Source organism: Microchirus variegatus (genome assembly GCF_963457635.1).
Source record: "Microchirus variegatus genome assembly, chromosome: 2".
Taxonomy (NCBI): Eukaryota; Metazoa; Chordata; class Actinopteri; order Pleuronectiformes; family Soleidae; genus Microchirus; species Microchirus variegatus.
In genome coordinates this window covers 43,791,665-43,812,819 of record NC_139803.1, presented here as the reverse complement: position 1 = coordinate 43,812,819, position 21,155 = coordinate 43,791,665, and the positions used below count along the sequence as shown (strand labels likewise).

Genomic DNA, 21,155 nt, shown 5'->3' with positions numbered 1-21,155 from the left:
AGATACTTTTTGTTTTCGAGAAGAAAGTCAGCTCACTGTCAAATGGATCATTACCGGATTTTCAAAAATTCATGAAAATTATTCCTTAAAAGGTTTTCAAATATTTTCAACGGATCCTTGTTCAGGGCGATGCCGACTATTATGATTGCGAATTTAAAGTAAATCGAAGATACTTTTTGTTTTTTTGAAGAAACTCAGCTCACTGTCAAAGTGCATCAGGCCAAATTGGTCATTTCATGATTTTCAAAAATTCATTAAAATTATTCCTTAAGAGGTTTTCAGATATTTTCAACTGATCCTTGTTCAGGGCGATGCCGACTATTATGATGGTAAATTTCGAGTCATTCCGAGATACTTTTAATTTTTTTGAAGAAACTCAGCTCACTGTCAAAGTGAATCAGGGCAAATGGATCATTTTCCTGAATTCAAAAATTCATATAAATTATTCCTTGAGAGATTTGCAAATATTTTCAACAGATCCTTGTTCAGGGCGATGCCGACTATTATGATGGCGAATTTTAAGTAAATCGGAGATACTTTTTGTTTTTTTGAAGAAAGTCAGCTCACTGTCAAAGTGCATCAAGGAAAATTGATAATTTCCTGAATTTCAAAAATTCATAAAAATTATTTCTTAAGAGGTTTGCAAATATTTTCAACTGATCCTTGTTCAGGGCGATGCGGACTATTATGATGGTAAATTTTAAGTAAATCGGAGATACTTTTTGTTTTTTTAAAGAAACTCAGCTCACTGTCAAAGTGCATCAGGACAAATGGATAATTTTCCTGAATTCAAAAATTCATATAAATTATTCCTTAAGAGGTTTTCAAATATTTTCAACAGATCCTTGTTCAGGGCGATGCCGACTATTATGATGGTGAATTTCAAGTAAATCGGAGATACTTTTTGTTTTTGAGATTAACTCAGCTCACTGTCAAAGTGCATCAGGGCAAAGGAATAATTTTAATGAATTTCAAAAATTCATTAAAATTATTCCTTTAGAGGTTTCCAAATATTTTCAACTGATCCTTGTTCAGGGCGATGCCGACTATTATGATGGTAAATTTCAAGTCATTCCGAGATACTTTTTGTTTTTTTGAAGAAACTCAGCTCACTGTCAAAGTGCATCAGGGCAAATGGAGCATTTTCCTGAATTCAAAAATTCATATAAATTATTCCTTAAGAGGTTTTCAAATATTTTCAACAGATCCTTGTTCAGGGCGGTGCCGACTATTATGATGGTGAATTTCAAGTAAATCGGAGATACTTTTTGTTTTTTTGAAGAAACTCAGCTCACTGTCAAAGTGCATCAGGACAAATGGATAATTTTCCTGAATTCAAAAATTCATATAAATTATTCCTTAAGAGGTTTTCAAATATTTTCAACAGATCCTTGTTCAGGGCGATGCCGACTATTATGATGGTGAATTTCAAGTAAATCGGAGATACTTTTTGTTTTTTTGAAGAAACTCAGCTCACTGTCAAAGAGCATCAGGGCAAATGGCTCATTTCCTGATTTTCAAAAATTCATTAAAATTATTCCTTAAGGAGTTTTCAAATATTTTCAACGGATCCTTGTTCAGGACGATGCCGACTATTATGATGGTAAATTTCCTGAATTTCAAAATGTGTGTGTGTGTGTGTGTGTGTGTGTGTCCTCACTCCTGTTGCCCATGTGACCCCAGCCCGTGATGTAACAGTAGGAGTCAGGTGACGGCAGCTCGCCAAACTGAGGGAGACAAACGGGTCGGACCAGCGGCGTCTCGTCCACCTGCGAGACAAACGGAAACAAAACAAAACAAATCACCCGGCGTCCTCGTCGATAACCGCCCCCCCGATAATCGATACTGACGTCGGCGTCCAGCTGCACCACGCTGATGTCGTAGTCCACGACCGCGCGGTTGTAGCGCGGGTGGACGACGATGGAGCGCACGGCGCGCGTCTGACTCTCAACGCCGGGGTGGTCCAGGTTGTTGAGGCCGAGCACCACCTTCCACAGCTCAGCGCTCTCCCTCCTGGCGGAGAGGCGTCATTACAACAACGTGACATCATCATCATCATCATCATCATCATCATAGTAACCCCACCTCCCGCCACGTCGCCCCCCCCGTCTCACCCCTCGAAGCAGTGCGCGACGGTTAGCGCCCACCGCCGCGCGATGAGGACGCAGCCGCACACGTGTCCGCTCTGACCGCTCTGCAGCGAGCACTGCCAGGGCCACGCCCCCCGCCGGGACACCCGCCCTCCCAGAATCCTCTTCTTCCTGTGCGGGAAGACGCCCAGCGACGGACGGAGACCACACTCTACCAGAGAGAGAGAGAGAAACGATGACGTCGCTAATCATTCATCTTTGCTAGCATTAAAAAAACATTTATTTCAATCGTTAAATTCAGTTTTTTGCGACATGTTAAAACACAAATTGTTTGTGTTTACGCTACGTAAAAAAATTTGTGTTCAATTAGCGAAAATCGCGAGAATTTGGGAGTCATCCGGGGGAAACGTTAGCATCTGAAGATAACGTTTCCGCCGCAATAACAGCTCACGCGTTACCTTTAACGGCTCTTTGACGAGCTAGCTAACGCCGCTAGCATCGCATTGGTGTGTGTGTGCGTGAGTTAATGGACATTTTTTTGTTTACCTTCTCTGGCGCAAAGAACGGAAACTCTTCTCCTGGAGTGACACGCGTGACTATAAGAGAAAGAGGAAACCGACGATTAAGGCTACAAGACATCGTAAAAAAATAAATATTATTACAATATAGTATCAGCAGATAAGACCAGGGAAGCCGGGAATTGAACCCACAACCTTTGAGTGGTTGATTTAAATCACAATAGTGAGTCATCTCTAAAAAGTGCATTTTGGGAAACACTGATATAGAGCGGCGCATCATCTGCATACACATGAACAACAATAATCAAAGATATCAGGAAAACGAGTGTTAAATCTCCCGTTTTCAACCTCCAGGGGGCAGCAGAGGTTCATCACGCGAACACGAATCAGCTCTGAACGTCAACAGACTCAGTCTATTCTGCTTTATTCCAAACGCATCCAACACCAGAGTCCACATGGAACCAGGACCAGGACCAGGACCAGACTCTGATAAGGTGCCAGTAGGTGGCGCTACCTTCTCTTCTCCAGCCGCGCCTGCAGAGCAGAACCGTTCCTCAGGTTCCACTCGGGGTGGACGTGCAACCAGCGGCGACGGCCCGGGACGCCGGGCTGGTCGGTCACTGTGGAAACGGAGGACGGAACCCTGCACACACACACACACACACACACACACACACACGGGAAATGTAATTTGTCACACAGCGTGAGTGAGTGTGTGTGTGTGTGTGTGTGCGTGTGTGTGTGTGTTACTAACCTTACCCTAGTCCCAGTTGGGCGCAGGTGAGTTCACTCAGCTCTTGGTTCCACTCGTCGGCGCAGACCTGGTATTCGGCGGCCGACCTGGACACGGTCAACACGGAACCCGATCGATCGGAAAGAGACACTGCGGATCGATACATAAAATATAAAAACGGTACAAAAACGTACCCGCCGCGCTTATCGTGACCAAAAAAAAGTGCGATAATCTGATTAAAACCCGAAATCGCTTGATTTTTAGCGCAAAACACGCTAATGTCGTATATTGAGCTGATAAACACAAATTCCAGTGTTTTGTGGGCGGGGCTTAGAACAGCAAGTTACGCTTTTGTCAAAACTGTAGCCTGCTATCGCTAACGAACATGGGAAGACATATATCTATACACATTTTTTTCCCGTCACACATCGTAAACACAATAATTGCGATAATCAAAAACACAACTTCCAGTGTTTTGGGGGCGGGGCTTAGCAGGTACAGGTTACGCTTTGTCAAACTGTCAAAACATTGCTGCTACGTGACCAAAATAATTGCGATAATCTCATTTAAACTCATAACATATCGCCGAAAACACTCACTGTGAGCGTTTTTTAGCGTAAAATAGGCTAATATCGTATATTGTTCTGACATATGTGTGAGTGTTACAAAAAAAAACACGACTTCCAGTGTTTTGGGGGCGGGGCTTAGAACACCAAGTTACGCTTTTGTCAAATTGTAGCCTGCTATCGCTAACAAACGTGGGACGATATTTTTTTTTGTCACACATATCGTAAACACAGTAATTGCGATAATCAAAAACACGACTTCCAGTGTTTTGGAGGCGGGGCTTAGAAGGTACAGATTGTCAAAACATTCCTGCTACACTTATCGTGACCAAAAAAAGTGCGATAACCTGATTTAAACTCGTAACATGTCGCCGAAATCGCTTGACTTTTTAGCGCAAAACGCGCTAATATCGTATATTGAGCTGATAAACACGACTTCCAGTGTTTTGGGGGCGGGGCTTAGAACAGCAAGTTACGCTTTTGTCAAAACTGTAGCCTGCTATCGCTAACGAACGTGGGAAGACATATATCTATACACGTTTTTTTCCCGTCACACATCGTAAACACAATAATTGCGATAATCTTCCAGCGTTTTTGGGGGCGGGGCTTAGCAGGTACAGGTTACGCTTTGTCAAACTGCCAAAACGTTCCTGCTACATCGTGACCAAAATAATTGCGATAATCTCATTCGTAACATATCGCCGAAAACACTCATTATGAGCGTTTTTTTTTAGCGCAAAATACGCTAATATCGTATATAACACGACTTCCAGTGTTTTGGGGGCGGGGCTTAGAACACCAAGTTACGCTTTTGTCAAATTGTAGCCTGCTATCGCTAACAAACGTGGGACGTTTTTTTTTTTTTCCCGTCACACATCGTAACAACAATAATTGCGATAATCAAAAACAAAAAAAACACGACATCCAGTGTTTTGGGGGCGGGGCTTAGAAGGTACATGTTACACTTTGTCAAACTGTCAAAACATTGCTGCTACACTTATCGTGACCAAAATAAGTGCGATAATCTGATTCAAACGCATAAACTATCGCTAAAAAAAACTTATTGCGAGATAGATTTTTAGCGTGAAATGTGCTAACAGCGTATATTGTTGATATATTACTGCTTTTGTCAAACTGTAGCTTGCTATCGCTAACAAACATCGGAAAATTATTTTCCTGTCACACATATCGTAAGCACAATAATTGCGATAATCAAATACAAAAAACTTCCAGTGTTTTGGGGGCGGGGCTTAGAATAGACTTGTCAAACTGTAGCCTGCTAGCGCTAATGATGATATAAAATGTTCCTGCCACACTTATCGTGATTTAAACTTGTAAAATATCGCCGACATCACTCAAAACACGCTAATATCGTATATTGTGTTACAAAAAAACGCGACTTACAGTGTTTTGGGGGGCGGGGCTTAGCAGGTACAGGTTACGCTTTGTCAAACTGCCAAAACGTTCCTGCCACGTGACCAAAATAATTGCGACAATCTGATTCAAAATCATAAACTATCGCTAAAAACACTTTAGTGATTAACGATTAGCGAGTGACCTTTAGCGCAAAATGCGCTAATATCGTATATTGTATTTTGGGGGCGGGGCTTAGATACAGCAAGTTACGCTCTTGTCAAATTGTAGCCCGCTATTGCTAACAAACCTGGGAAAAAAATGTTTCCTGTCACACATCATATCGTGATTTAAACTCGTTAAAAAAAATATGCTAACATCGTATATATTGTTGCGATAAGCGTGCGTGTGCGCGTCGTACCACAGTCCCACTCGTCCGAACTGTCGGAGCAGTGCTTCTTCCCGTCGCACCACAGCGTGCGATGGACGCACTGATGGTTGTTGCAGGAAAGTTCGTTGTCTTTGCACGTCGCTATGGAAACAACCACACACACACACACGCATCATCATCATCATCATCGTCGTCAACATCATCGACACAGAGCATCCTAGTGTTGAGCCTCACAGCAGTTAGCCTCGTCCACCAGCAGGGGGCAGTCTGGGATCCCGTCGCAGATCATGCTAGCTTTGATGCACACGCTGCTGCCGGGACACTCCCACAGAGAGCGCTCTGCGCAGCCTGACACACACACACACACACACACACACACACACAGTTAGCCCGAGTGCGTTTAGCGCTAACTCGCTAGCTCGCGTTTCTTTAAAAAAAACGCCGACTCACCACAGTTGTCCTCGTCGCTGTGGTCGTCGCAGTCCAAGTGTCCGTCGCAGCGCTTGGACGCCAGGACGCAGCGTCCTGAGCGACACTTGAAGTGACTGGGGGAGCATTCTGTCGTCGCCACGGCAACAACGACGACAACGACAACAACGACAACAACAACAAGGAAATATAAATATGTTTTACTTTAGAAGAAGAAAAATGTTTAGTTAAAGGCGACGTTCCGTACCGTCCACGCCTGCCTCAGGCAGCAGACAGGGGGCGCCACCGCCGTCCTCCGGAAACTGAGTGCAGTCTGAGTCCTCGGGCCACTGCAATCCCACAATGCCGAGCACCGACTCACACTTTTCCTTCGAGTTACGACACAGCGACCTGCAGGTGGGCGAGAGACAGAGAGAGAGAGTAAGTAACTAACTAACTAACTACAGAACAGACTAACTAGTTGCTGCTAGATTGCTTATTAAATTAACTAGTTGCTGATAGGTTGATTTGCAGATGAACAAGTTGCTGTTATGTTGGTTATTAGATTAACTAGGTGATGATAGGTTGGTTATTAGATTAACTAGGTGATGATAGGTTGATTACCAGACTAACTAGTTGCTGCTATATTGGTTATTAAACTAACTAGTTGCTGATAGGTTGGTTATCAGACTAATTACTTGCTGATATGTTGGTTATTAAATTAACTAGTTGCTGATAGGTTGGTTATTAGATGAGCTAGTTGCAGATAGGTTGGTTATCAGACTAACTAGTTGCTGATATGTTGGGCATCAGACTAACTAGTTGCTGGTATGTTGGTTATCAGACTGAACAGCTGCTGATAGGTTGATTACCAGACTGACTAGTTGCTGATAAGTTGGTTATCAGACTAACTAGTTACTGATATATTGGTTATTAAATTAATTAGTTGCTGATAGGTTGGTTATCAGACGATCTAGTTGCTGATAGTTGGTTATGAGACTAACTAGTAGTGGATATGTTGGTTACAGACTAACTAGTTGCTGATAAGTTGGTTACCAGACTAACTAGTTGCCGATATGTTGGTTACCAAACTAACTATTTGCTGAAGGGTTGGTTACCAGACTAACTAGTTGCGGATATGTTGGTTACCAGACTAACTAGTTGCTGATAAGTTGGTTACCAGACTAACTAGTTGCGGATATGTTGGTTACAGACTAACTAGTTGCTGACAGGTTGGTTACCAGACTAACTAGTTGCAGATATGTTGGTTACCAGACTAACTAGTTGCTGAAAGGTTGGTTACCAGACTAACTAGTTGCGGATATGTTGGTGACCAGACTAACTAGTTGCTGAAGGGTTGGTAACCAGACTAACTAGTTGCTGAAGGGTTGGTTACCAGACTAACTAGTTGCTGAAGGGTTGGTTACCAGACTAACTAGTTGCTGACCTGCAGGGCGGGACCTTCTGCAGGGTAACAGGGTCACACTTGGGCACCAGCAGAGTGCAGGCGTAGAACATGAGGAACTGGTAACAACCGGTTTGAACCAGAGCAGGAAACAGAGACGACTCCCAGGAAACAGAACTCTCTCTCTGTGACTGATGACCGAGGTAGTTAGGAAAACTGGTCAAGTTATAGGGAAGATTCATACACAGCTCCAGACTGATGGACTCACAGCGACCTGAGACACAGACAGACACAGGTTAACAGGAAACACTCACTCTGCTGCACCAAAGTCACTCACTCTCCCACACCAAAGTCACTCACTCTCCCACACCAAAGGCACTCACGCTCCCGCACCAAAGTCACTCACTCTCCCACACCAAAGTCACTCACGCTCCCGCACCAAAGTCACTCACTCTCCCACACCAAAGTCACTCACTCTCCCACACCAAAGTCACTCACTCTCCCACACCAAAGTCACTCACGCTCCCGCACCAAAGTCACTCACTCTCCCGCACCAATGTCACTCACTCTCTAGCACCAAAGTCACTCACTCTCCCACACCAAAGTCACTCACTCTCTCGCACCAAAGTCACTCACTCTCCCACATCAAAGTCACTCACTCTCTCACACCAAAGTCACTCACTCTCCCACACCAAAGTCACTCACTCTGCCACACCAAAGTCACTCACTCTGCCACACCAAAGTCACTCACGCTCCCAAACCAAAGTCACTCACTCTCCCACACCAAAGTCACTCACGCTCCCACACCAAAGTCACTCACTCTCTCGCACCAAAGTCACTCACTCTCTCGCACCAAAGTCACTCACTCTCTCACACCAAAGTCACTCACTCTCTCGCACCAAAGTCACTCACTCTCCCACACCAAAGTCACTCACTCTGCCACACCAAAGTCACTCACTCTGCCACACCAAAGTCACTCACTCTCTCACACCAAAGTCACTCACTCTCCCATACCAAAGTCACTCACGCTCCCAAACCAAAGTCACTCACTCTCCCACACCAAAGTCACTCACGCTCCCACACCAAAGTCACTCACTCTCTCGCACCAAAGTCACTCACTCTCTCGCACAAAAGTCACTCACTCTCTCACACCAAAGTCACTCACTCTCTCGCACCAAAGTCACTCACTCTCCCACACCAAAGTCACTCACTCTGCCACACCAAAGTCACTCACTCTGCCACACCAAAGTCACTCACTCTCTCACACCAAAGTCACTCACTCTCCCATACCAAAGTCACTCACGCTCCCACACCAAAGTCACTCACTCTCTCACACCAAAGTCACTCACGCTCCCACACCAAAGTCACTCACGCTCCCACACCAAAGTCACTCACGCTCCCACACCAAAGTCACTCACGCTCCCACACCAAAGTCACTCACTCTGCCACACCAAAGTCACTCACTCTCTCACACCAAAGTCACTCACTCTCCCATACCAAAGTCACTCACGCTCCCACACCAAAGTCACTCACTCTCTCACACCAAAGTCACTCACTCTCCCATACCAGTCACTCACGCTCCCACACCAAAGTCACTCACTCTCTCACACCAAAGTCACTCACTCTCCCACACCAAAGTCACTCACGCTCCCACACCAAAGTCACTCACGCTCCCACACCAAAGTCACTCACTCTGCCACACCAAAGCCCATAGAGAAAACCAGTGATTGTTATGAGTGATGACTCACTACAGTTGGTGTTGTTGTTGTTGTTTCGTGGGTCACAGGTGGCGCTGCTCCCCACACACACAGACGGACAGGAAGTGGAGATACAGCTGGGCTGACCGGGCGCACACACACCCTGAGCTGGAACACACACACACACACACACACACACACACACACACACAGATTAATATAAAGAGAAGAGGAGCGATGAAGACGAGATGGGTGTGATGCAGACAGATGTCTCACTCTGCTCTCGGTTGCAGAGCTCCTCGTCGCTGCCGTCTTTACAGTCGTCCTCGCCGTCGCAACGGAACGCTGAAGGAATACACTGACCGTTCCTGCACTCCAGCAGACCCTGACTCTTACAGGCTGCACACACACACACACACACACACACACACACACACACACACACACGCGCACACACACACGCACGCACACACACGATCATCAGTGACATGACTCATCAGACGGTGACTCAGTGTTAATTGTTGACGCATTTTAATTTTCTGGAACATTTGTGATTACAGAATATTTCTTTTGACTTTGACACTTTTACTAACGCTGTGATGCATTCATTTTGTTTAAGAATTGAAACAATGTCATCTAACATGACGTAACTTCATATGACGTCATGTAACGTTACCTCATGTAACGTTACCTCATGTAACGTAACGTCATGTAACGTAACGTCATGTAACGTAACGTCATGTAACGTAACGTCATGTAACGTTACCTCATGTAACGTAACGTCATGTAACGTTACCTCATGTAACGTAACGTCATGTAACGTTACCTCATGTAACGTAACGTCATGTAACGTAACGTCATGTAACGTAACTTCATGTGACGTCATGTAACGTCATGTTACGTAACTTCATATCACGTCACGTAACGAAACTTCAGATAACGTAACTTCATGTGACGTCATGTAACGTAACGACATGTAACGTAACTTCATGTGACGTCATGTAACGTAACTTCATGTGACGTCATGTAACGTAACGTCATGTGACGTCATGTAACGTAACTTCATGTCACTTCACGAAACTTCATATAACGAAACTTCATATAACGAAACTTCATATAACGTAACTTCATGTGACGTCATGTAACATAACTTCATGTAACTTCATTTAACGTAACTTCATAGAAGGCAACTTCATGTAATATCACGTAACGTAACTTCATATAATGTAACGTCATGTAACGTGACTTCATGTAACGTAACGTCATGTAACGTAACTTCCTAACTCCATCACACACAGTCACGTCATGGTTACCACGGTAACTCACAGCAGTTGAGCTCGTCTGACTTGTCCAGACAGTCGTGGTCGCCGTCACACAACCAGTCTCTGGACACACAACGACCGTCAGCACAGCGATGTTCACGGGTCAGGTCACACACTGCACACACACACACACACACACACACACACATTTAGAACATGAACAGCCACTGTTCACCAAAATAAAAGCACATGAACAGCTGAAAGAAACAAGAAACCTTGACAACATGATACCCTGTGTGTGTGTGTGTGTGTGTGCAGTGCGTGTGTTGGCAGGCAGGCAGACAGGTGGTGGATTCCCTGACACAGCTGATGCACCCAACTGCGTCAGAGAGTGTGTGTGTGTGTTACAGTGCGTGTGTGTGTGTGTTACAGTGTGTGTGTAACAGTGTATGTGTGTGTTACTGTGTGTGTTACTGTGTGTGTGTGTGTGTGTGTGTGTGTGTGTGTGTGTGTGTGTCCTCTCTCACCACAGTGGAGTTCGTCGCTCAGGTCTCCACAGTCGTCGTAACCATCGCACACCAGAACGGGCGAGAGACACCGACCTGTGTTACAACGAAACTCTGCATCTGTACACACTGGAGAGAGAGAGAGAGAGAGAAAGAAAGAGAGAGAGAGAGGGAGAGAGAGAGAGAGTTTCATTTTCTGGAACACTTGTGATTACAGAATATTTCTTTTGACTTGTTATGACTTTCAAAGTTTGACATCTAACATGACATCACGTCATGTAACTTAACTTCATGTAACTTAACTTCATGTAACGCAACATCATGTTACGTAACGTAACTTCATGTAACGTAACTTCATGTAAAGTAACTTCATGTAAAGTAACTTCATGTAACGCAACTTCATGTAAAGTAACTTCATGTAACGTAACTTCATGTAAAGTAACTTCATGTAAAGTAACTTCATGTAACGTAACGGCATGTAACGTAACGTCATGTAACGTAACTTCATGTAACGTAACTTCATGTAACGTAACTTCATGTAAAGTAACTTCATGTAAAGTAACTTCATGTAACGTAACTTCATGTAAAGTAACATCATGTAACGTAACATCATGTAACGTAACTTCATGTAACGTAACTTCATGTAAAGTAACTTCATGTAACGTAACTTCATGTAACGTAACTTCATGTAAAGTAACTTCATGTAACGTAACTTCATGTAAAGTAACTTCATGTAAAGTAACTTCATGTAACGTAACTTCATGTAAAGTAACTTCATGTAAAGTAACTTCATGTAACGTAACGGCATGTAACGTAACGTCATGTAACGTAACGTCATGTAACGTAACGTCATGTAACGTAACGGCATGTAACGTACCGTCATGTAACGTAACGTCATGTAACGTAACGCAATGTCACTTCATGTAACGTAACGTCATGTAACGTAACGTCATTTAACGTAACTTCATGTAACGTAACGTCACTTCATCTAACGCAACTTCATGTAACGTAACGTCATGTAACGTAACGTCATGTAACGTAACGTCATGTAACGTAACTTCATGTAACGTAACTTCATGTAACGTAACGTCATGTAACGTAACTTCATTTCATGTAACGTAACGTCATGTAACGTAATGTCACTTCATGTAACGTAGCGTCATTTAACGTAACTTCATGTAACGTAACGTCACTTCATTTAACGCAACTTCATGTAACGTAACTTCATTTAACGGAACGTCATGTAACGTAACTTCATGTAACGTAACGTCATGTAACGTAACTTCATGTAACGTAACTTTATGCAACGTAACTTCATGTAACGTAACGTCATGTAACGTAACTTCATGTAACGTAACGTCATGTAACGTAACTTCATGTAACGTAACTTTATGTAACGTAACTTCATGTAACGTAACGTCATGTAACGTAACGTCATGTAACGTAACTTCATGTAACGTCATGTAACGTAACTTCATGTAACGTAACTTTATGTAACGTAACTTCATGTAACGTAACGTCATGTAACGTAACTTCATGTAACGTAACTTTATGTAACATGTCTAACAGTGAGATAAAGACGTGATCATGTGATCTCAGGTCTTGACTCGTCTCTTCACTTCGTCTTCCTTCTTTCTTTTTTGTTCGACTTTTACGGCGACAAACTTCCTCGTCTCGTAAAAAAACTAAACAAAAGGAGGCGATGGTGAGTTCAGAGGGAGGGCGAGAGACATTCACAGACAAAGACAAAACCTTCTCCCTCTCTCTTCCCTGTCTATTGCGTCGCCACGACAACAAGTGGAGAACTTCCTCTGTGTGTGTGTGCGTGTGTGCGTGTGTGTGTCAGTGTTAGCTAGTTAACCGGTTACTGGTCAAGTCGTGCGTCTCACCGCAGTGCGACTCGTCGCTCCAGTCGTCGCAGTCGTTGTAGCCGTTGCACACCAGTTTCTGGGGGACGCAGATCCCCGTCGCGCACAGGAAGTGGTCCCTCCCGCCGCACACCGCTGCCGACCAATCAGAGGAGGAGAGCGTGAACGACGCGGTGACGTCACCGTGATCTCTGATCTCGCTCACGTTTGTTACTCACATGGTTTCCCTTTCACCTGCCGCGGCGTGTAGCAGGCAAAGGGGGCGGGGCCTGCTGTCGCCGTGGGTGACGGTGACGATGATGATGACGATGGTGACGGTGATGAAGGTGACGGTGAAGTGGATGTGATGTTGCTGAACTGAGAGCAGCGCAGGAACTCCGGCCAGGAGGCGTTGAACATCTGGAGGACGGGCTCGCAGCCTTCCCTCGCCGCCTCGCAGAACGACGCACAAGGTAACACAACCCGTCTGCACACACGCACACACACACACACACACACACACACACACACACACACACACACACACACACACACACACACACAATAAAGAGATCGTTTAGGTATTTAGAAGTGTTTTCAAGTTTGAAAACCACTCACTCTCCCACACCAAACCCCAATACAGAAAACCAGCGATTTTAGCATCACAGGGACACAGGAGCTGCTGGTCCTCTGCTGCCTCGTGTGGTCACTTTGTGTCACTGAGGTAAATCTGAACGACAAATTTCAAAAGCCGAATTGACAAAATAAGTCATTGTAAGTTAGTGATGGAGGCAGCAGTGGATCAACAACTCTGTCTCTGTGATGTTAAAATCACTGGTTTACTCTATGGACTTTGGTGTGGGAGAGTGAGTGGTTTACAAACTTCAGTTTCCTGTTAATTAAACCTATTGTACTTCATAAAATCTACGTCAGTTTAAGTCTATTGTATCTTTAGAACACGTTCACGTCTTTATTTCACTGTTAGACAGAATTTAACAACAGGAAACTGACATTTGTAAAACCACTCACTCTCCCACACCAAAGTCCATAGAGAAAACCAGCGATTTTAGCTCACAGTGGACACAGGAGCTGCTGGTCCTCTGCTGCCTCGTGTGGTCACTTTGTGTCACTGAGTTAAGTCTCCTTTGAACCCCTGTGTCTCTGTGAAGTTAAAATCACTGATTTTCTCTGTGGACTTTGGTGCAGGGAGAGTGAGTGGTTTTTTACAAACGTCAAGTTTCCTGTTGTTTAAGTCCGTCTAACGTCTTAAAGACGTCGTAGACTTAGCGTGACGTTGTTACCTGTCGTTTGCGCCGTCGCTAGCGACGCACTCGGGCAGCGCTAGCGAGCAGCCGAACAGCATGATGTGTCTGTAGCAGGAGAGTCTGCTGAGGTAGCTGAAGAACCTGAACACACACACACACACATATATTAGCGCTCAGCTAGCTTGTGCTCATGACTGACAGGTGTGTGTGTGTGTGTGTGCGCGCGGTTACCTTAGCAGCATGTCGACCTCGGAGCTCTTCACCACAGCGACGGACGACGACAGCCATGTTTGATTGTAGGGCAACATGTGACACTGAGGCTCTGTGATCAGCTGACACACACCTGCAGGGAAAAAAAAAATCATTGTTTGTTTTGAATCAATAAAAGCGGGGAGCTAAATGCTATGCTAATCGTGGACATTATTCTCCCTAAAAAAATTAGCTTGTTTTAGTTAAATGTTTGAATTAAGGTGAAAAATATGCTATGTTAGCTCGGCTAATGTCACACAAAGCATTTTCGCACACTGAATCACGGAGCTTCAGCTAAACACATTAGCTACCTAGCATTAAAATATGAAATCATAGCAGGACGTTGGTTAGATTTTTTGTCCATTGTTGCATTGTTGTTAAGCTACTTTTGATCCAGTAAGGACAACAAAGTGGTATTAGCATGTTAGCTAGCATTAGAAATAGCTAAAATTATTATTGAGTATAAATGTTTACAGGTGTGTGTAGGTGTGTGTGTGTTCACCAGGCTAACAGTGTAGCATGTTATTTTAGCTTACCAACACGCAGGCACAAGCAGTGCTGTTAGCCAAATGTTAGCATCAGAGATACCTCTGAGTTAGGCTAATGATGAAGATTAGCTTGTGTGTTAGCTTCACCAGGCTAACATCCCAGAATGTCAGTTCAACACAGACGTAAAAAAAAAAAACATGCTAAAAATGCTAACATGCTACGAGGAGGTAAAATGCCCAGTCAGTCTGGTGACTGGGCAGCGTCCAATCAGAGGACAGGACGTCTCATTAGCATTCACCTCAACTACACTTTAATACACAGAGAGAGAGGGAGAGAGACACTGAAGGACAGTGGAGCAGCAGAGACGAGGAGAATTTTAAAATAGAGTGATTTATCATCACACACACACACACACACACACACACACACACACACACACACACACACACACACACACACACACACACACACACACACACACACACACACACACAGAGGACAGTGCACATGAACTCGTCGTCTGCTGTCATAGAGACTAATAAAGTTTTCGCATTTGACAGAAAAGGACACAGAGTGACGCTGCACTCACACACACACACACACATCCGTAGCCAGAGTTGCTAACGTTGCTAAAGCCATGTGGACTGTTTGAGCTTAAAGGGCTAGCTCAAGACTCGGACGATAATATCTGCGTCAGCTGAAGTTTACGATGTCTTACGAATGCGAACATTTTTTTTATTTATTTTTGACTGTTTTTAAGCTGCTCACTCTCCCAAACCAAAGCCCGTAGAGAAAACCAGACGTCATCCCATTTTCTTCAGACCTCATCGCATTTTCTTACGATGTATCGCATTTTCTTACGATATATCGCATTTTCTTACGATATATCGCATTTTCTTTAGACGTCATCGCATTTTTTTTTACAATGTATCGCATTTTCTCCAGACGTCATCGCATTTTCTTACGATATATCGCATTTTCCTTACGATATATCGCATTTTCTTACGATATATCACATTTTCTTCAGACGTCATCGCATTTTCTTCCTATACATCGCATTTTCTTCCGATACATCGCATTTTCTTACGATACATCGCATTTTCTTCAGACGTCATCGCATTGTCTTACGATGTATCGCATTTTCTTACGATGTATAGTATTTTCTTACGATATATCGCATTTTCTTAAGACGTCGTCGCATTTTCTTATGATATATCGCATTTTCTTACGATATATAGCATTTTCTTCAGACATCATCGCATTTTATATGATGTATCACATTTTCTTCAGACGTCATCGCATTTTCTTACAATGTATCGCATTTTCTTATGATGTATCGCATTTTCTTACGATGTATCGCATTTTCTTACGATATCGCATTTTCTTCAGACATCATGGTATTTTCTTACAATATATCGCATTTTCTTCAGACGTCATCGGATTTTCTTACGATGTATCGCATTTTCTTACGATATATTGCATTTTCTTACGATGTATCGCATTTTCTTACGATATATCGCATTTTCTTACGATATATCGCATTTTCTTCAGACATCATCGTATTTTCTTACAATATATCGTAAGCGTGAGACAGAGTGACGCAAGAATTTATTTGTGGGCGTGGTTTAACTGCACCACCTGACGCCCCCTGCTGTTACCTGGGTCAGGCGTCGCCGTGGTGCTCATCGGCCAGGCGGAGCTCAGCGATGTCACAGTTGTCAGCCAATCAGGAGGCTGTGTGTAGGCCTGAGTGGGTGTGGCCTGAGTGTAAGAAGGTGGGCGGAGTCTGGCGGCGGCAGAGGGTGTGCTCTCGTTGTGGTACGTGGCTCCGTCGCCGTCCTCGTCGGCGCTGTGACCGCGCAGCGAGGACGTGGCGTTCTCCGCCTCGTGGGAGGGGCTTGTGCTGTTGCCACGGTAACCGTGGTCGCTATCGGCAATGGGCTCGGGGGAGGGGAGGGGGTTGGAGTCCAAGAGGCTGCCGCTAAATATACCTGAAAAAAAACAACAACAACCTCGTCAGCCAATCACAGGTCAGCAACACACGAGCCAATCAGAGCAGAGCAGACGTTCGCATTTCCTTCAGACGTCATTGCGTTTTCAGTGAAACACGAGGAACAAAGAAAAACTATCAGCAGTTTAATGGTGAGGAACACACACACACACACACACACACACACACTGACTGTGTGTGTGTGTGTGTAATGAGTCGAGGAGAGAAAACAGAAAACAGCTGCAGAAGAAAAGATGAAAGAAGGAGGAGAATTCACACTGTGAAGAAGATGTTTGACCTTTGACCTCGTCCACAGAGACGAGGACAAGAGAGGACATCTGTGAGGACATATGAGGATGTCTGCGAGGATGTGAGAGGACGCGAGAGGATGACTGTGATTGTGAGGACATATGAGGACGTCTGTGACTGTGAGGACATATGAGGACGTCTGTGACTGTGAGGACATATGAGGACGTCTGTGACTGTGAGGACATATGAGGACGTCTGTGACTGTGAGGACATATGAGGACGTCTGTGACTGTGAGGACATATGAGGACGTCTGTGACTGTGAGGACATATGAGGACGTCTGCGAGGACATGAGGACGTCTGTGAGAACATGAGGACGTCTGCGAGGACATGAGGACATCTGTGAGAACATGAGGAAGTCTGTGAGGACATATGAGGACGTCTGTGAGAACATGAGGACGTCTGTGACTGTGAGGACATATGAGGACGTCTGTGAGGACATGAGGACGTCTGTGAGGACATATGAGGACGTCTGTGACTGTAAGGACATATGAGGACATCTGTGAGGACATGAGGACGTCTATGACTGTGAGGACATATGAGGACGTCTGTGAGGACATGAGGACGTCTATGACTGTGAGGACATATGAGGACGTCTGTGAGGGCGTATGAGGACGTCTGTGAGGACATATGAGGACGTATGTGAGGACATATGAGGACGTCTGTGAGGACATGAGGACGTCTGCGAGAACATGAGGACGTCTGTGTCTGTGAGGACATATGAGGACGTCTGTGAGGACATATGAGGACGTCTGCGAGGACATGAGGACGTCTGTGACTATGAGGACATATGAGGACGTCTGTGAGGACATATGAGGACGTCTGTGAGGACACGAGGACGTCTGTGTCTGTGAGGACATATGAGGACGTCTGCGAGGACATGAGGACGTCTGTGACTATGAGGACATATGAGGACGTCTGTGAGGACATACAAGGACGTCTGTGAGAACATGAGGACGTCTATGACTGTGAGGACGTCTGTGAGGACATGAGAGGTCGATGAGGATGAAGATGAGCAGAGTGGAAAAGAGACAACGTTGAAGGATGAAAGAGAAGAATGAAGTGGTTTTTTTTTTACTACCTGTGTTCAAATATTTGAAATTCTTTCTGTCTCAATGATTCTGATTGGCTGAGGGACTTCCTGCTGTCATGGCGACCAGAGGAGTCACCACACACACACACACACACACACACACACACACTAACAGGCGTGTGAATGAAGGAGAAGATGACTCTCTCTCCTCCCACACACTCTCTCCATCATTCTGTTCACTTCTTCACAAAACACTTTGTCTTCACTGTTAAAGTCTGTGAAACCACTCACTCTCCCACACCAAAGTCAAAATAAAATATAGTAGACTTAAATGGAATATCAGAATTAACCCTTTAATATTAGCGCCCAGCACGTGTGTGTGTGTGTGTGTGTGTGTGTGTGTGTGTGTGTGTGTGTGTGCGTACCAGTGAGGGCCAGGGCGAGCAGCAGCAGCGCCGCCAACAGGCTGACGGTGGGAATCAGGATGTAGAGGAGGCGTCGCCGCAGGTGATTGGTGGACGCCAGCTTGTGAGGACACGCCTCCACGCCCATCGCCGTCTCAGGTCCAGGAGTCTGGAGGACGACGGACGGACGGACGAGTTTAAACAAAAACAAAAACAAGCTAACAAACAAACTTAAAGTCCAGCCGTGAGTGCACTAAGCCCCGCCCCCAAAACCCTGTGGGTTATTTTCACTGAGGCGGCGTGTGTGTGTGTGTGTGTGTGTGTGTGTAGGTGTGTGTGTGTCCTCTCAGAGTTTCCGTTGAGGTTATTTTTGAAGTCACATGACGACAAAGTGACACCTGACACCACACAACAGCAACCACTGCTGTAAATAGTGCTCCCTCTACCACTCTCTCTCTCTCTCTCTCTAATACACTAATAATATTTATAATAATAATTCGATTAATCGATCGATCGATTGATCGGTTTCTCCAGCGTCTCCTCTGACCTCAAAACTATTTCAAATGTCTTTAAACGTCGTCTTTACTGCGATTTTATCACAAAATGTGAATAAAAAGGTGTCAATCGGCGAATTAGCATCTTAGCATTATTAGCATCGAGATGATCTAATAACAAAAAAATACATGCACACACATATACATATGTAATATATATGTTTACATGAGTTACAGAAAAAAGAAACTTAAAAAATATATCTCATTTTACTTGGGGGCTTTTATTTTGAAGGGCAGTTTAAACGTCTCTGATGTTATTAAACAATATGTCGTTAAAATTAAAATAATCACGTAAATAAAGAGCTCTTATTGTGACGACAAGACAGAAAATATGATTTTAAAACTTCGTTTTTCACGTTTTTACGTCAAACTGACGAAAGAAAACTTAAGTTTGATTAACGATGTTTACGTTTCCATGGTTACACACGTTATTATGATAATCTGTTAAAACATGAACATTTAACGTTAAATACGTGAAACGAGGGATTGTTTTCTCTTCAGTTTATGATGAAAAATGTCAATAAAAAAGACGACAATTAAATATTTATTATTTAATTGTCTCATCAAAAATAATCCAGATTAGATTTAATGAATTAATCTGGAGGGTTAACGGGAAATTTGTCATAATTACACGACAGAATTTTAAAAAATCGTAGTTTTTAAGAAAAAATTTGCAGTGAAACGATCAAATCAACGTAAAAGACTTTTTAAGAAGAAAAACAGACACAAATCAACATTATATTTACTATTTTTACAAGTTTTATCAAACAAACTAATTTTTAACGTTCGGGAAAATGAGTTTAGGCCAAAATTCAGACTTCAAATGTCAAAACGTTTGCTGCTTAAATTTGAAGAAAACTTCACACAAATCAATGATTTTACACTGATTTCACTTTGAGAAAATGAAGTTTTTTGCGCAATTTTGGAGCAAATTTCATAAAATTGTGACCAAATTTTGACAGAAAATTAGGAAAATTAAGACGCGACGTTGTTTTTTTTGTCAATTTAACTGATGAAACTTTGAGTTTTATTCACGTAAATATGGATTTATGGAGATAAAATGGCTGCTTTTACTGATGTAAACTGAGAGGACACGCGCACGCACGCGCGCACACACACACACACACACACACAGAGGACAGCAGCTGAAATGAAGGACATCACCTCAAACCTGACACACAAACGGCGGGAAAAACACACACACACACACACACACTCACCGTGGCACTTCCGGCTCCGCTGAAGGTGGCACGCGGGCAGGTCTCCCGCCGCGCGGACAACATGACCTGATGCTGCCCGCCGCCGAGCGCGAGACCATCCTTCTGTCTGCTGTCCGCGAGCTGCTCCGGTAACTAAGCGAGCTCGAGACACGCTGGCTCCGCCCACTCTCCCTCTCTCTCTCTCTCTCACTCACACACACACACACACACACGCGGCTCAGGTTGCCTGCACGTGAACACACACTTCACCGTCAAGTGCATGCTGAGCCTCGTGCTCGCGCGTCTAAGTCACAAGGTTAGTTTTTTTTTTTTCTTACATAAATCATCCTTTTTTTTTCTTTTTTTTACGCATTAAAAAGATCGAAAATTCCTAAAAAATAGCGCAAAGCAAATCTGAAAAAAAAGGTAAATGCGACGGGATTAGCTAGCTGACGCGAAAGGGTCGATGGATTCGGAAGTGTGTCGCGATAAATCAAATGTTTCAGCCTTTTCTTTTTCAATGCATAAAAAAGCGGGGAAAAAATCGTGAAAATGAATAAAATCTGAAAAAAAAACGTAAATGTGTCGAGATAAATTGTCCGACCGCGGCACAAATGTGCTAAAAAAGAAAAAAAAAAACACGTTTAATTTTTTTTCCATTAATCAGTCGGTTTTCTTTTTAACGCGTTCAAATAAAAAAGCTAGAAAATTCATATAAAATAGCGGAAAGCTAATCTGAAAAAAGTAAACACGACGGGATTAGCTAGCTAATGTTACACAGTTGACGGATTCCGAAGAGTGTGGCGATAAATCGTCCAATCGTGGCACAAATTACGTGTTTCAGTTTAAAAAAAAAAAAGTGTTATCTTTTTTTTGTTCATTAAAAAA

At 43.8% G+C, this 21,155-nt stretch overlaps 1 protein-coding gene across 1 annotated transcript in view; it reads right to left on the bottom strand.

Moving 5' to 3' along the window:
- Positions 1-20,404, bottom strand: part of corin (corin, serine peptidase) — a 22,093-nt gene extending 1,689 nt beyond the window's left edge. Inside the window, exons 1-22 of the mRNA XM_083909211.1 lie at positions 20,289-20,404; positions 18,536-18,683; positions 16,438-16,770; positions 14,273-14,384; positions 14,078-14,182; positions 13,016-13,263; positions 12,819-12,932; positions 10,951-11,058; positions 10,488-10,598; positions 9,438-9,560; positions 9,213-9,329; positions 7,507-7,738; positions 6,328-6,470; positions 6,102-6,209; positions 5,886-5,999; positions 5,682-5,792; positions 3,368-3,491; positions 3,123-3,251; positions 2,637-2,686; positions 2,115-2,301; positions 1,851-2,013; positions 1,661-1,769 (exon numbers count right to left, since the gene is read on the bottom strand). Of these exons, the coding sequence (XP_083765337.1) occupies positions 1,661-1,769; positions 1,851-2,013; positions 2,115-2,301; positions 2,637-2,686; positions 3,123-3,251; positions 3,368-3,491; positions 5,682-5,792; positions 5,886-5,999; positions 6,102-6,209; positions 6,328-6,470; positions 7,507-7,738; positions 9,213-9,329; positions 9,438-9,560; positions 10,488-10,598; positions 10,951-11,058; positions 12,819-12,932; positions 13,016-13,263; positions 14,078-14,182; positions 14,273-14,384; positions 16,438-16,770; positions 18,536-18,683; positions 20,289-20,351 (3,052 nt within the window). The 5' untranslated portion in view covers positions 20,352-20,404. The remainder of the gene's footprint in view (positions 1-1,660; positions 1,770-1,850; positions 2,014-2,114; positions 2,302-2,636; positions 2,687-3,122; positions 3,252-3,367; positions 3,492-5,681; positions 5,793-5,885; positions 6,000-6,101; positions 6,210-6,327; positions 6,471-7,506; positions 7,739-9,212; positions 9,330-9,437; positions 9,561-10,487; positions 10,599-10,950; positions 11,059-12,818; positions 12,933-13,015; positions 13,264-14,077; positions 14,183-14,272; positions 14,385-16,437; positions 16,771-18,535; positions 18,684-20,288) is intronic.
- Between the last annotated feature and the right edge of the window lie 751 nt (positions 20,405-21,155).